General features: G+C 45.4%; 1 protein-coding gene across 9 annotated transcripts in view; it reads left to right on the forward strand.

Annotated features, from left to right (window-relative positions):
• Positions 1-13,577, forward strand: part of PDZD2 (PDZ domain containing 2) — a 203,301-nt gene that overhangs the window by 116,161 nt on the left and 73,563 nt on the right. The window contains exon 1 of one of the 9 annotated variants that reach the window (XM_071802553.1): positions 4,138-4,240. The exons of the other annotated variants lie outside the window; for them this stretch is intronic. Within the exon in view, the coding sequence (XP_071658654.1) occupies positions 4,218-4,240 (23 nt within the window). The 5' untranslated portion in view covers positions 4,138-4,217. Of the gene's footprint in view, positions 1-4,137; positions 4,241-13,577 lie in introns of those variants that run through there. 9 annotated transcript variants of the gene reach the window in all.

Raw genomic sequence — 13,577 nt, forward strand, 5'->3', positions numbered from 1 at the left:
TCTGCAGTTGGGCACTCAGCTGCAAGTGCCTGGAGAGGCTCTGGATTTCCAGCTTCATCCTTTTTGTACTGCGTGGTGTAAGAGATTAATTCCCTGTTGATGCTGTCGGGATGTGGATCAATTTATTTCGCATTGGGCTCATTAAGTGCTCTCTGTCATGCACATTTTTGACCAGCAGTGAGGAAACCTCTGTGATGTTGGTGCCAAGGATGTGTTAGCAGACACTGAGTAACATGGAACAGGGTACGATGGGATGAGCAGGGAGACCCTTGCCAGCTCCTGACTTCCTATGAGTTTCCACTGCAGGCTTCATTGCTCATTTGGGGATGAAATGTAGGGGCTGGCACACGAGTCTGCAGGGGTGGTTGACCCCTCTTGGAGGTGTCATCAATGATACAAAGCAAGCATTCAACTGCAGTCACCGTTTCTGTAGGTTAAGGACCTCCTTTTCAAATCCTTTGTGATGGGGTCAGTAAATGTACTAAAGAAATGAGTAAAATGAGTAAATTATTAAGTCAGTAAATCTAATGGGGATTTAAGGTCTGCCCTCCCTCCATTGAGTTTGACTAATTGTGATTATATATGAGTTTGAGCTGCCAAGTTTGGACTTGTATCCAGACTGCTACTTCAAGCCTCACATCTTGCCTTTTAGCTTCTGGTCCAGATCCAATACGTTACAATTAATATATGTATATTGGAGAGGCTAAATAGACCTTAAAATATAGTAGATATTAGTGAGATACTGGTGTGTTCTGTTAACAGCTCTGTTTCATATATATGCTTAGACACCTCAATTTTTAGATAAAATTTAGTAAAGCAGAGGAGGTAACAAGGTTTTATGTGCAAATGGAAGTTATTGCTGGGGTCTGCTGGGCGTTACTGCTGAAACTCCATCTCTGCCTTCATGTCCAAAGAGCTGACTTAGAAGGGCACAGAAGGAAAGTATGAAGAAGGTATTAACTAAGTTGAAATGTGAAATTGAAGTGGCACAAAATAAATTAATAGATTTGGTGTGATAGCTGTTCATAGGAGTTTGACTATTTGGTAAGTCAGCCGGCTGTTGCTTCACCGAAGCCAAGTCTCACTAGGTGGTAAATTCGTCCTCAGTCCCTCCAGGGTTTATGTCTTTTTTATTTCTCAAATGGTGAAAGTAATCCCTCTTGCAAACTGAATTTTGCCTGTGGCGGCTCTTCTAAGGCATTGACTTTGAACATTGTCCAAATCTAATTAAATCAAAGAGTATTGATCAAATAGTTGGCTTCATACTTTGGCTTTCTCTTCTCCTTGCTTGAGCAAGGAGCTGCCTCACTTGCCCGACATCCGCTTATGTATGTAGGAGAAACAGAGAGAGAAAGAAGACTTTGTACCTCTTTTCACCTGCAAAAAAAAAGTGAAAATGTGGGTGAGGATTCAGGGAAATAAGTAACCTCTCAACTGGAAGACACGTTGGGATTCTCAAGGAGCAGGAACGTCTGGAAAGCGGACAACATCTTACTCTGTTGTTTGCCAGCACATTTCTCTAGGGTCTTGCCAAAAACTTTCCTGAAGTGAGGGGCTTCAGTCAGAGTCACTACAAGGAGGGCTTTGTGAGGACAGTGCTGCCCCTTGTCCCCTCTTGCCTTCTGGTGACACAAGCTGCTTAGGCCAGCTCTGTTTTTGGGAACATGCAGTGTCTTGAATGGAAAACGCAGCAACTGCATTAGCAGGGTGATTCTGCTAAGTCAAATAAAATGAGAATTTGCAAACAACATGATTGAGACGACCAATCTGGTACTGGCTCAGTCCCATTGAGGTTATAAAAGGCTTTGTGTTGTACTGCATTGAACGTACACGTGTTTTATATGTGCAAAGGATAGGTGCAAAACCCAGTAGTGTGCAACAGATATAATCAATCTTCTGGAGTTTGATAGCCATTTTGTTGGATTTTTAACTATCTTGTAACTTCTATTAATATCTATGTCATTGTCCTGAACTAAATGCCAAGTCTTAACATCCTCTGGTATCTTAGATTTAATAGCTGTGCTGTTAAGCATCTCCAGACCCCAGGCTTTGACTTGGCACCTGAATTGACAGGTAACCAAAAACAGTCCCCCAGCACATGGCAGAATTTTGTCTATTAAGATTGCATAGTGTTTGCTTCTAATACATGTTACGTATGTGTTGTTGCTGTAGTGTCTCAGTCATGTTTATGACTTCATCCCAGCCTGATGCATAAAACCTATGGTACTTGTATGGCATCCATATGAGGAGAGTTTATGCATTGTATCTGTATGTATATATGTTTCTATATTTGATCGGTGTGAGCGCATATATCCCAGCCAAAGAAAAATTGTTCACGGGAGAGTAAGTGCTACCATATTTCAGAGTAAAGGCTGTAGCAGGCTAATTTTAAGGTTCGCATATAGCAGATGAAGCTCTTCATAGTGCCTTGGCATCAAGACAGCACCAAATAAAAAGGTGAGTATCAACAAGTACCTGTCCTGTGGTTTCGATATTTTTCTGGTTTTGTTTGCAATACTTCAGTCCTAATGCATAATGCGTGTGTGGGGGGGGGTCATAATCGTCATGGAAACAGGGCATGATGCTGATAAAGATGGATGTGGGTCTTTTGTTTCTGGGGTGCATGTGGCTGCTGAAGTGTCGTTGTTGTGCTCGGCAGCAATTTATTGAGATTATCTGCTGTGTATGACTTCCATGAGCACGGCAAATGGAGACGGTGTGTCAACACTTCTCATCTGAGTAAACAGGATCCACAAATTTGCTTTATCATTGAATACAAATGCCTCTAGGTAGAGGTGGGGCAAGAAGGGTATTTCTGTCTTCAAAAAAGTGAATTGCTTTAGTTTTGTTTTCTGGTGGGCGGCAAGCCTGTCTGCTGCAGAAGGTTGCTGTTTAGCCAGAAGTGGAAACTGGAAGTCCCTGGGGCAGTTGTTGCCATGCTGCGTGTTGGGGTTGAGAGCTCCTGGCCTGGCTGGTGGCGGGGACAGTCTTGTGCCTCCTGGTGAATGGCAGCACATGTCCAAAAAAATAACCTGTGCTCTTCTTGACAAATCTTCCTGAAGGGCTGTGAAGGAGCAGTTGTGACTCTGAGCCATCACTGTGCTCCAGGAAGGAAATACTGGTCTTGCAGGGAAGGTGGTAAAGTGCCCAGTGATTTTTTCCCAAGGGCTGAGGGACTCTCTGTATTTTGCTGCTGGAGTTTTTGCGTTTGTAGGGCTGAGCCTTAGGGCTGCTCTAGGGTATGGTGGGTTGCAAAGGCTGTTTTTGGGAAGACTGAAAATAGCACCACATTAAAGTGCCCATGGCATAGTTGCTTGGCACACGCATGCACAGCTAATATTTCTCTGGCATCGCATGTGGGCTGTCGAACGCCCTTCTGTCTTGCTTAGAAGAGCAGAAATGTCCTGCCACAGGGATGTGATCCAGCCCCCTGCTTGTCCAACAAAGAAATTGTTGTTGCTAAACAAAAGGCTTTTTTAAGGAATGTATAGATGCCCCAAGTCTGAATTTATGCTTCTCTCCATGGAATGAGTCACTGCGCTGATTTTTAATAGAGCCCCGCTGGATTTATGTGTTTGCTGCTCAGATTAAACTCTGATTCAGTGCGTGAAATAAGATTCAGTAGTTGTGCTCTGCTGCTGTCCTGCTACTTGCAGGCAGTTGCTGGTTAAAGTCCGCTTCTGGCTTTTTCTGTGTAGATAGCAATTACAAAATACATTACAGAGCATCCTCATTTTGCGTTAATACTGACTACATGTGCGTGTTGCTACTTGTTATTTTTAAGCAGAGATCCAATACCTGCTATCTTGTTGGTTGTGTTTCGTTTAATTGAATTCAGTTTTATGTGAGAACATGCTGACAAGTCCAATTAATACCTTCAGTGAAAGTTTAGCAAGGGTAGGGAAGGAAATTAGCTATACGACATGTTATAAGCTAATAATGAAGTAGTTGTGATGATTTGTAATGGGAATTTTCAGTGTCCTCCTTCTGTCGGGACTTGAATCTTCTTTTTTTCCGGCAGTCGCTGCCAGGTTCCGCTCTGAAATTCAGAAATGTGATTTGTAGCACCTTTGGAGCAAGAGACGGCAATCCCCTTGGGGAGGGAGGTGTGCTGGAGGAGCTGGAATTGCTCTGTGAAGAGCTGGGGTGCTGTGGGTGGGGCAGGACAGGAAGATGGAGCCGGTTTGGAGGCAGCAGGAGCGGCACTGAGCCCTCGGATGCGTACCTGCTGGTCTCTGCTGTAAGTAAACCTGCACGTAAAGCAGATGAATGGAAGTCAAAAGGGGAAAGGAAATTTCTTTTCCTGTGATGCTGTTGCCTTTGATTTTTTTTTTTTTTTTAAGTAGCAAAGGCTTATCTGCCAAATAAACCAAATCCGGAAGAAGCATGGATGGGCAGAAACTCTTGGAATTAAAATTTCTGAGCCTTGCAGTCTGCTTTTCTGGGCTTTGCATATCATGTGGGGGGTTGTAAACTTTGTTTTGCGTGACAGCCTATCTGCATCTGTGAGAAAGGGTTTGCCTCTGGCTAGTGTGCCCTTTGCACACTAAGAACACCACGCCACCCCCTGTCCTGTAAAAGCTGATCTGGAACAGCTGTACAACTCATCTGTAATACAGCAACAAATTTTTTTATCTTCTTTATTTTTTTACTGCAGCTTTTGTTTTTGTTTTTGGTGTCGTTTGTCTGCCTGTCTTCCATCCCCTTGTGCTATCTCTCACTGTTGAATATTCAAACTTGATCTGCACATGGGCTAAAAATTATTATTGCTTTGAACTTACACATGAATTAAGTGAATTCCCACATCCACCACAGGAAAGGAAAATATTCAGTTTGAAATATAATTTGGAGCCTATAGGAAAATGCATCTGGTGAAATTTGTGCTAATTCTATAGCTTGGGCACCAAAGCACCAGCTCTGTTATCGTCAAGAGTATTGCATGTAAGCTCTGTATTTTAATAGTAACTCAATATGGCTAATTAGTTGGAAAGCTCTTTGAAGCAGCCGATGCACTGACTAAATAAGCTCTTATTTTTCAAAGCAACTAAAGGCACTCTTAATTTACAGAGCACAGAGTTGTAAAACTGCCTTTGGTTTGCATGCTAGGAGCCAGTGTGAAGCCTGAGCGTGCTTACAGTCAAGTTTACTCCAGCGCTGCCTGCTAGGATTGGTGTCAGTGTGCTCGAGGGAGGTTTCTGGGTTTTTGGCACAGTAGCACAGCATGAATTTGTGCCACTGGGCTTGATGTGTCCGGGAGGAGAATGTCATGTAATGAATGCTCCTGCACCATTGAAATCAGTGGCAGTTTTATCAATCTCTTTGCTGTTTGCAAGTAAGTTCAATCCAATAATTAAGAGCAGCTTTGGGTTTCTAACCAGATGACATGGCTAATCCTGGAGCATGTATAAAGCAGCCATAGTTGTTAGGAGATTTGTGGCTTTGAAAGTTCGGATTCCCTCAGTGCAGTTTCTTAATGGCAAGGATTTGCGGTGAGTGAATAATAGATGAAAGTCATCAAAAGGCCTGCAGGGGATTTCTTGTGACGTGATGCTGGTCTGTCTCATGCCAGAGCTGGAGATTTCTGGGCGGATCCTGAAAATAAAAATTAAAAATAAAAACTAAAGGAGGGCGGGGTGGGGACGGGGGGGAAGGAGGACAATGGTTCCACTTTGTAGGTTGCTCTGGGAAATCGGGTCAATGGTGTAATGTATTGGCAACTATAGCCGCAGTGCAGAGCCATGTGTGGTTTGTTCCCCTGGCTTTGGATTTCTTGTGTGCTGGCAGTGCCCGGGGAACGAGCAAGCAACACTTCATAGCCTCAGGGGCTGGCGGGTGGAGGGGAAAGGGTGCCCATGGCCACCTTCTCATCTGCACACACAAGGTGAGCAGAGCTGGTGCTCCACCTCCTCCCCACCCAGCCTGTTTTTTTGCAGGGACACATGCTTGGCTTTGCTCCCGGGGCTGTTTTCACCTGCAGAATCTGGAGGCTGCCAGCCCCCAGGGCCACAGCGCCAAGTGTTTCTGCAAGCCAGGAGCTGCTGGGCAACAAACCCTATCACTCTGTAATTCTGGGTGGGATCCCTTCCCCAACATGTCCCTCTTGCAGGACTATGGCACCCTTGGCAGGAGTGTGCCCCAGTGTTGATGCCAGGGTCTCCTCTCAACCAGGTCAGTGTGCGGCGATGTGTGCCCTAACCTGTTAACAGGTTCAGTTGGGTTGGGGCACCAACGGTGACCCTTTGGGTGGCAGCATCAATCCCTCCTTGGAGGCTGGGTCTGAGCTGGGGGCTGTATTTGGGTGGCAGCATCAGAGGCTGTGTCAGGGCTGCAGGAAGCTCCTTCCTGAGCTTGTGGGGAGGAGAGATCAATGAGTAACCCTCACTGGTGTGATGGAGGTGTGAGGACTCTTAGGGACATTCTTAGGCAGAAATGTTGTGGTTTCTTGATGTGGGATAGAAGGTAAAAGCTTACAATCTGTATTTGTTTTTTAATTAGGAAAAAAATTAGTGTGTATTTTTTAACTCTGCTGACATGTCCGAAGTTGGATTTTATCTGTGTTAAGTTTGGCAACATCTAATGAAGCTCTAACTTGGCACAAATCCTGATGAATTTTGGCTGCAGCAGCAGCTTAGCAGGGCTGATTTGCTGCCGTGAAAAGCCAGTTATGTGAACAGGTACAGAAGGCAGAGTTCCATCCGTTCTCCTGACTGTTACAACAATGTTCACTTTTGGGGCTGCTGCTGGGGGCTGTCCTGCCCACCTGAGACAGTTTCTGGGGTTGGATCCCCTGTCCCGGCCTGCCAGAGGGGTGCTTGTATCTTTTGTAGCTGTTGGAGTGGTCACAGCAGCCTGCAAAATCTGTGTTAAATCCAGAAACTTCGTTGTGTGCAAAGCGTTGGTTGGGACGTTGAAATAATCTGCAAGCACTAATCCATTGGCTCTCTGTGGAGGGCACTTCTGGCTTGTTTGTGTTGCAAAACTGACTGAAAGTTAGGAAATATCTCTGGCTGCTGCCTTGCGCATTCATTAATTTTTTTCCCTTTTGGCCTTGTTCAAACTCACTGTGGTAAAAACAGAAAGTGAGGATGTAATTAGAAGCTGGTTTGTAATGCGAGCATCTAAGGAAAGAGGCAAACGTACTACAGACAGGCACATGTATATCTGGCATTGCTCAACTCCTACCTTTGCAAACTGTTTTGTTGCGGAGTCCTGGCTGTAGTTACTAAATTTACTTGAGCAATGGTGTTTGGGGGCATGCGGTGACATTGGGGGTGTCATCCTGGGCGAGGTTGTCGCCTGACTGGAGTTGATTTTACCTGCCTGGTTGGCGGCAGCCTCAGCAAGTTGGTAGTTCCTTGTGTTTTGCTGGTGATCTGCCTCCACCTGGGAATCCTGAGCATCCGTGAGCAAAGTGCTTGAATTCAAAGCAGTGCACTTGCCTGGGCAAAAATAACCCCAGCCCCGTCACCAGAGAGCTTGGATGGGAAATATTTGTTCTCATGGGGAACTGTAAAACTGAATGAGTATCGACACGGTTTGCTTGTTTTAGTGAGGGTGAGTCCTTTATTCTGGCCAAATGTCAGGAATATCAAAGGTGTATTTAGGCAGTGGGAGAGGAAGGGTTTGGTGTGACTGACGGAGACTGTTGAGCAAGAGAGACGGTGCTTTGTGTGCGGTTATTATGGTTAGAAACCTGTCGCAGCATGCAGAGGAAGCACGGTTCAGCAAGCCCATAGTCAGAGCCGAAAACAGTTCATCCCTGGGATTTACTGTATGCGCAGCCTGTCATCACAGCCAAGAACAAAGTAGCGATGTTGAATAGCTAAATAAACCTCCTGTCCCCACAGGCAGTGGTCCTCAGAAGACAAAAACGTCCTTTTTGAGAGTGGCCGCAAGTGAAACGAAGCACTGCTGGCCTCGCTGGGGGAGCAGGGGCTGGGGTTGGATTGGGTTGGTCTCCTGCGGTCCCTGAGCACAGCGATGGGGAATGGCGCCAAACATGTCCCTCCTGCGGGACTGTGCCACCCTCGTCAGGAAGGTGCCCCGATGTTGATGGCATCATGTGGGCTTGTGCAGAATTCACTTATTCTCCCTTCTGCCTCGGGCCTCGTGCAGCCTGAAGTCCGTCCCGAATTCACAAGTAGTAACATACATAGTGATGCATTTTTGTGCATGAGTTTAGGCCCTTTTTTGCCTTTATTAAGTTTTGTTTTTAATGTTTTTTTAAGGCATAGTCAGATCACACTTACAGATTTTTCCCCTGCTCTGATGGAGGATTAAGTTTTATTTTTTACTATTAACAAAGAGCTGAATTTCTCATCTCAAATACATGTTTCTGGCTTTGTGAGCTTCGTGGTCAAATCGTAAGGAGGGAACAGCTGATGAAGTATAGCTACCATTTCCAGTATGAGGAAGACTCCTGGAAGATACCCAAAACTGAACAGTCTTTTGAAGGCAAATAGCCCTTGCTGCTAAAATGGGCCCCTTCAAATAAATCTGAGCACTGTGAATTTGTTCCTTCCCTATCTGCCCCCCAGCAGTTGTGGAATTATTTGAAGCCTGGCCTCTCACTTTTAATAGGGCTCCTCTCAAGAGCTCAAGTAAGCTTTGCAAAAGCATTGGAAATAAGTCTCTTCTACCCCAGCATACTGCTTCCTGCTGTAGAATAGACTTGATTAAATTTTCTGGCTCTCCCTTTTGTTGCTTACAGACATCCAAAACCTTGACTTCTCAGTGGAAATAAGTACTTTGGGAATTAAAACTAATGTTGAAATCTAAAGAATGTGATTTGCCAAAACAATGTTGCAGAGATTTTAAGTTTTTCCCTTTTTTTTTTTTTCATTTAAAATGTGATTGCAAAACTTTGCTGCTGGAATAAAAGCTCTTTCAGTGAGGTGTGTTTTTTCTCCTCTCTTTTGGGCGTTTGTAATAACTCCTGCATAGGGAAAAACAGGAAGTTTTATCCCAGAGGAGTGACCTCACCTCCCAGAAGTAACCTGGACCTGCCACTAGCACTGCCCTGTGCTGCGGTACCGGCGCTGCCTGTACACGATCCAGCCCCTGGGCTCACAGACCTCTCATCAGCAAGCTTTGCACCAGGGGGTTATCACATTCACCTGTGGAATTTTTCATGGCCCCCCTCCCCAGGTATTGCATCTGTGCAAAAAGCCTGGATTATGATAAAGAACATCTTCCACACTGAACTTCTCATCCAATTTTGAGTGCAAACCATTTATGTCAAGTTAAATCAACTCCTGGCTGTCACTGCTGCCTGGTGTGATTGGAAATCAAGGACAGAATTAGATAAAAGATTTGCAGGCAGGAAGAGAGAGGGATGCAAGCTGGATGCTTAGAAAGAAGTTGTTTTAGGGGAGTGATCCTGAAATAGCCTGGGAGAAAGGTGGAGAGCCCTGGAAATAGGGCGGTGAGGTGCAAAACACAGTGACAGGATTTGAGTACTCGGGGTGAAGTGAGAGAAGTGTTACACCCTGTAAATCCTTTGTACACGGGCCACACATGCATGGCTTCTGACCCCTTCCTTGTTTCTTAGTGTGAGGTACATGCACTTTCTGGTTTGGTGATTTATTTCATGTTTTGCAAATGTGGACTTGTTTGAGCACCCTGGTATGGAAGAACAGTGCAGTGAAGGAAAGCTGCTACCATGCAAGACTGAAGATTTTCGAACAGGTAGCTCTCAACACAAATCAACCTACAATAAAGTAAAATCTTAATTTTGACATATTCTCTCACTTCAAAAGTCAAAGCTCCAGTGCCTCTTCATTCACATTTCTGAGTTATGTTGTCTAGTTCAGAAATATTGTTTTTAAAAGAGCCAAACATCTGAACTAATGATAACAAGTTGCATCTCTGCAATTAATAGCAGCAGTGAGAACACTTCCAGTGCTGCTCTGTCTGTAACTTAGAGTAACTGCTGCAAAAAGTGAACAGGAATTTATTTGTGTTGCAGTGTGTGTGCTGGGCATGTCCGCAAGCAAGTCTGGCTTGGTCCTTGCACTTCTTGTGAAGGACAGAAAAATGTGCACACCTAATATTTGCCCCTGTCTTTGCAAAATTCTTTCAGATGAATACACTGGACAGTACTCTTGTTAGGAGCATGGAGCAAATACCGCTTGTCTGCGTTAGGCAGGAGTATAGCCCAGAGTGGTAGGATCAAACTGTTGACCTAAGACCTGACCTCCACACGCCAGTTATTTGTGGGGTTGTTTCAGATTAGCACTAATGCTAATCCCATGAACAAATGCTGATGGCCATTCAGCTGAGACATATGGCGCAGCAACTGGAGTGCACTGAGTGTGCTCCTGGCACACATCTGCTATTTGAATTTCATCTGAGAAGAACCTGGTGGGAGTTTGGAGAATAGGGGAAATAGTAATAAGGAAAATGAAATTTCCTTCAGGGTCTAGTGTACCACTTCAGTACACTAGACCCTGTTGATGGCAGTTCTTGAGGGGGTATTGGGATGGACAGTGCCTAGCAGGCTCCCTGCACATTGAACATCCCCCCTCATTCACAGTTTTGGGGCATTTTTTTCCCCTCTGTGCATCCTGCACTAACAAGGCTATAGAGTAACTGCCGCATGCCACATTAAGAGTCCAGTAAAGCCTTGCTTGAGGAGGGCAGAAAACCCCAAATCAAGACATTTTGGAAAATGTATTTGGTAAAAATGAAGTAAGGGGAAAGGGCAGGGGTGGGGTTTGGATGTGGATTTAGAGGTGTGACTGTAGTCACTCACCCCCGTGTTGCTGTGGCATTACCAAGAGGCATGAAGCAACTGCGTGTGTCTGGCCTTGCCCTGTCCTCCAGGGGAGGGCATGTCCACCATGGGCTCCAAGAGGAAAATGAGTTGACACCTTCTTTGGCGAAAGTGTAGAAGAGGTGTAGAAGTCAACCTGTCTCCAAGTCCTCAAGAAGAGAGCAGTTGCATAGAGAGCAATTGGGAATGAAGAGCAATCACATAGGGTGCCAAACAAAAACCTTATGCCTATGTTGCTTGGAGGCTTAAGAAGGGCAGGAAGTTGCCATGGCAGGAGAGGTGTCATCAGAACAGCAGTAACACATCGTGGAACAAGGAGCAATTGCAGGTGCTAGTACCAACTTGTAACTTGATATAATTTTGGCCTGTTGCAGCAAAGATAGAAAGCAAGTATTTATAATTTTTAAACTGATAACTAGTCATTTTAAATTGCTCAGTTTTCTTGTAACTGGAAATGATATTTCTGAGTGTGGCCATGTGTCCAGCTAAATGTCTGCTTGCAGCAGAGCTATAAACTGACAAATTGGAGCATTCAGTGCTGTGATGGTTTGACTGGGTTAGACCACTTCCATTTGTACAATCTGCTGCTTACTGGGGAACAAATAGAATTTGTCTCCTTAATACCCATCAGCCTTTTTCTGGGCCCCAAACAGCACTGTGTATGTCTGTCTTTCAGGACTTTTAGATGCAGTTGTGGGAGTTGCATGTTTAGTGAGATCAGGTCCTTTGTAAAGCTTGAGTCCAAATTCTGTGCAGTCTAAATGCAACATCACTGCTCTGTTCTGGTAAAACAGCCAATAAATTAGCAGATCTCGGTGGATTTTATGATGACTATAGTTGCATAATCTACTAGGTTCAGGATGTTTGTCAGAGCTTGGGGGGATCCTTGGGTGTGGAGAATCATAAAATAGTTTGGGTTGGCAGGGACCTTCAGAGGTTATCTAGTCCAGCTTCCTTCAACTAGATCAGATTGCTCAGGCCCCCATCCAGCATGGCCTTGAATGTCTCCAGAGACGGGGAATCAACCATCTCTCTGGGCAACCTGGGCTAGTATTTCACCACTCTCAGTGTAAAAAGTTTCTTCTCCATGAACCTCTCTCTTCAGATGTTTGTTCTAGGAGGAGAGAGGGATCAGTGTGGCCATTCATAGTCCTTCATAGTCATTCATGCTGTGTGTTTTGGAGATGCCTGCTCTGCTTTTCACTTTCCCAAAGCCCTGAACATGCTTCTGAGGCGTCTCTACAGCATGCAGGGCAGAAATGTTTGTTTTGTGCTGTGCCAGCACAATCTGCACTGATCTGGCCTGTTTTCTTCCCACACCTGAGATGGGGATGTGATTCAGCACGGCTTCCTTGTCTGTGAGGGGGATGCCTATCCTTTCAGTTTTGGAAACCAGAGGTGTGAATGCCGTTCAGCGGAAACCAGCCAGTACTTGTGTCTGCACCGTGTGTGCAACTCCCTTCCTTCAGGCTGTGGCCACACGTCTCCTTCAGCCATACACAGATGGGAGCTGTGGTGGGAGCAGAAGTGTGGTCCCCTGCCACCACCAGCCTCTTCTGTCTCTGTGCTGCTGTGACCAGATCAGGGCACTGGGCTGCATTTAAACTCTTCGTCTTGAGGTCTAAGTTTTTGAAAGTTTGCTTTGGCTGGGTTAATTTAAAGCGAGATCAGTTCTCTGATTGGGTTCATTTGTAGTCTTGCTCAAATGACTGTGCCAGCACCTGAGCAGGATAAGGGATGGGAGGAAAGCTGCGGTGTTGTTCGGTGTTGTCTGATCCCAGGTATAACATGGTTGTGAAACTGTAATACTTAAAGCCAGTGGCTTGGCCACCTGAGACCTTGCAGCAACTCTGTGAGATAAGACATGTTGACCATAATTTTCATGGAAAGACTTGCCTAGGGTGCTGTGAGGCATCTGTAGCACAGGAGAGGAATTCAGTCTCCCAGATTCACAGCTGCATCATTGTGTCAATATCGGGTAGAGTGAGGTGTTTCACCAGGCTTTAGTCATGGTTCTGTGTCACAAGGGTGAGCTCAGTCTCATCTTCCAGCAGAAGTCACAAGCAGGCGGTGCGTCCGTGAATACACAGCAGCAATCCCCCCTTCACTCCCTTTTCACCTCTGCTGAGAGTTCAGGATTTCACGGTGGGCAAAGAGGTCTTGCCTGGGGCCTCCTGCCAGGCTTGCCAGAGGTGTTTTTGCCCAGGAGCTCTTGCAGACATCAGTGCCTGAATATTTGTTCCCATTGGTCTTAAATTCCTGGTGGTTTTTTTTCTCTGATGAGCAGTGAAAATCAGACCTTGCCCCATTTATTTGCTGCTACTCTTGCTTCTCCGACATGTTGGTGTGGCGTGTTGGCATGTAGACTGACAGCAGCTAGCCTGCAAACACTTGAGAGCTGCTGCAGTGAGTACCAACCATGTGATGCCCAAAGCTACCGGTGGTTTGAATCCAGTGGAAGATTGTGTCTAATCAGCACCAAACATGCTTGTACTGGCTTGTACTATGCCACAAAAATACATCTTGAAGTTTGATTTTCAAATTCATTCTTCCTTCAAGATTTCAGTAGGTCTAGTTGCATTCCTTGCTATAAATTTAAAAGTGAGAAACACACCATAGGCAAAAAAAAACCCTGGATTCACAGTTTTGTTCCCCAGAAAGTCACCAGTTTGGCTATCCATAGAAAAACCCAGTATGGTGTAGAGAGCCACAGCCTCTGTGAGACTTGGGGAGGTGCTGCTTAACCTTGGGCACAAGTTGAGGGCTGGTGGTTGTTCATCCTTGAAAGAGAGGTGGGAGAGCT

Source organism: Patagioenas fasciata, chromosome Z (assembly GCF_037038585.1).
Source record: "Patagioenas fasciata isolate bPatFas1 chromosome Z, bPatFas1.hap1, whole genome shotgun sequence".
Taxonomy (NCBI): Eukaryota; Metazoa; Chordata; class Aves; order Columbiformes; family Columbidae; genus Patagioenas; species Patagioenas fasciata.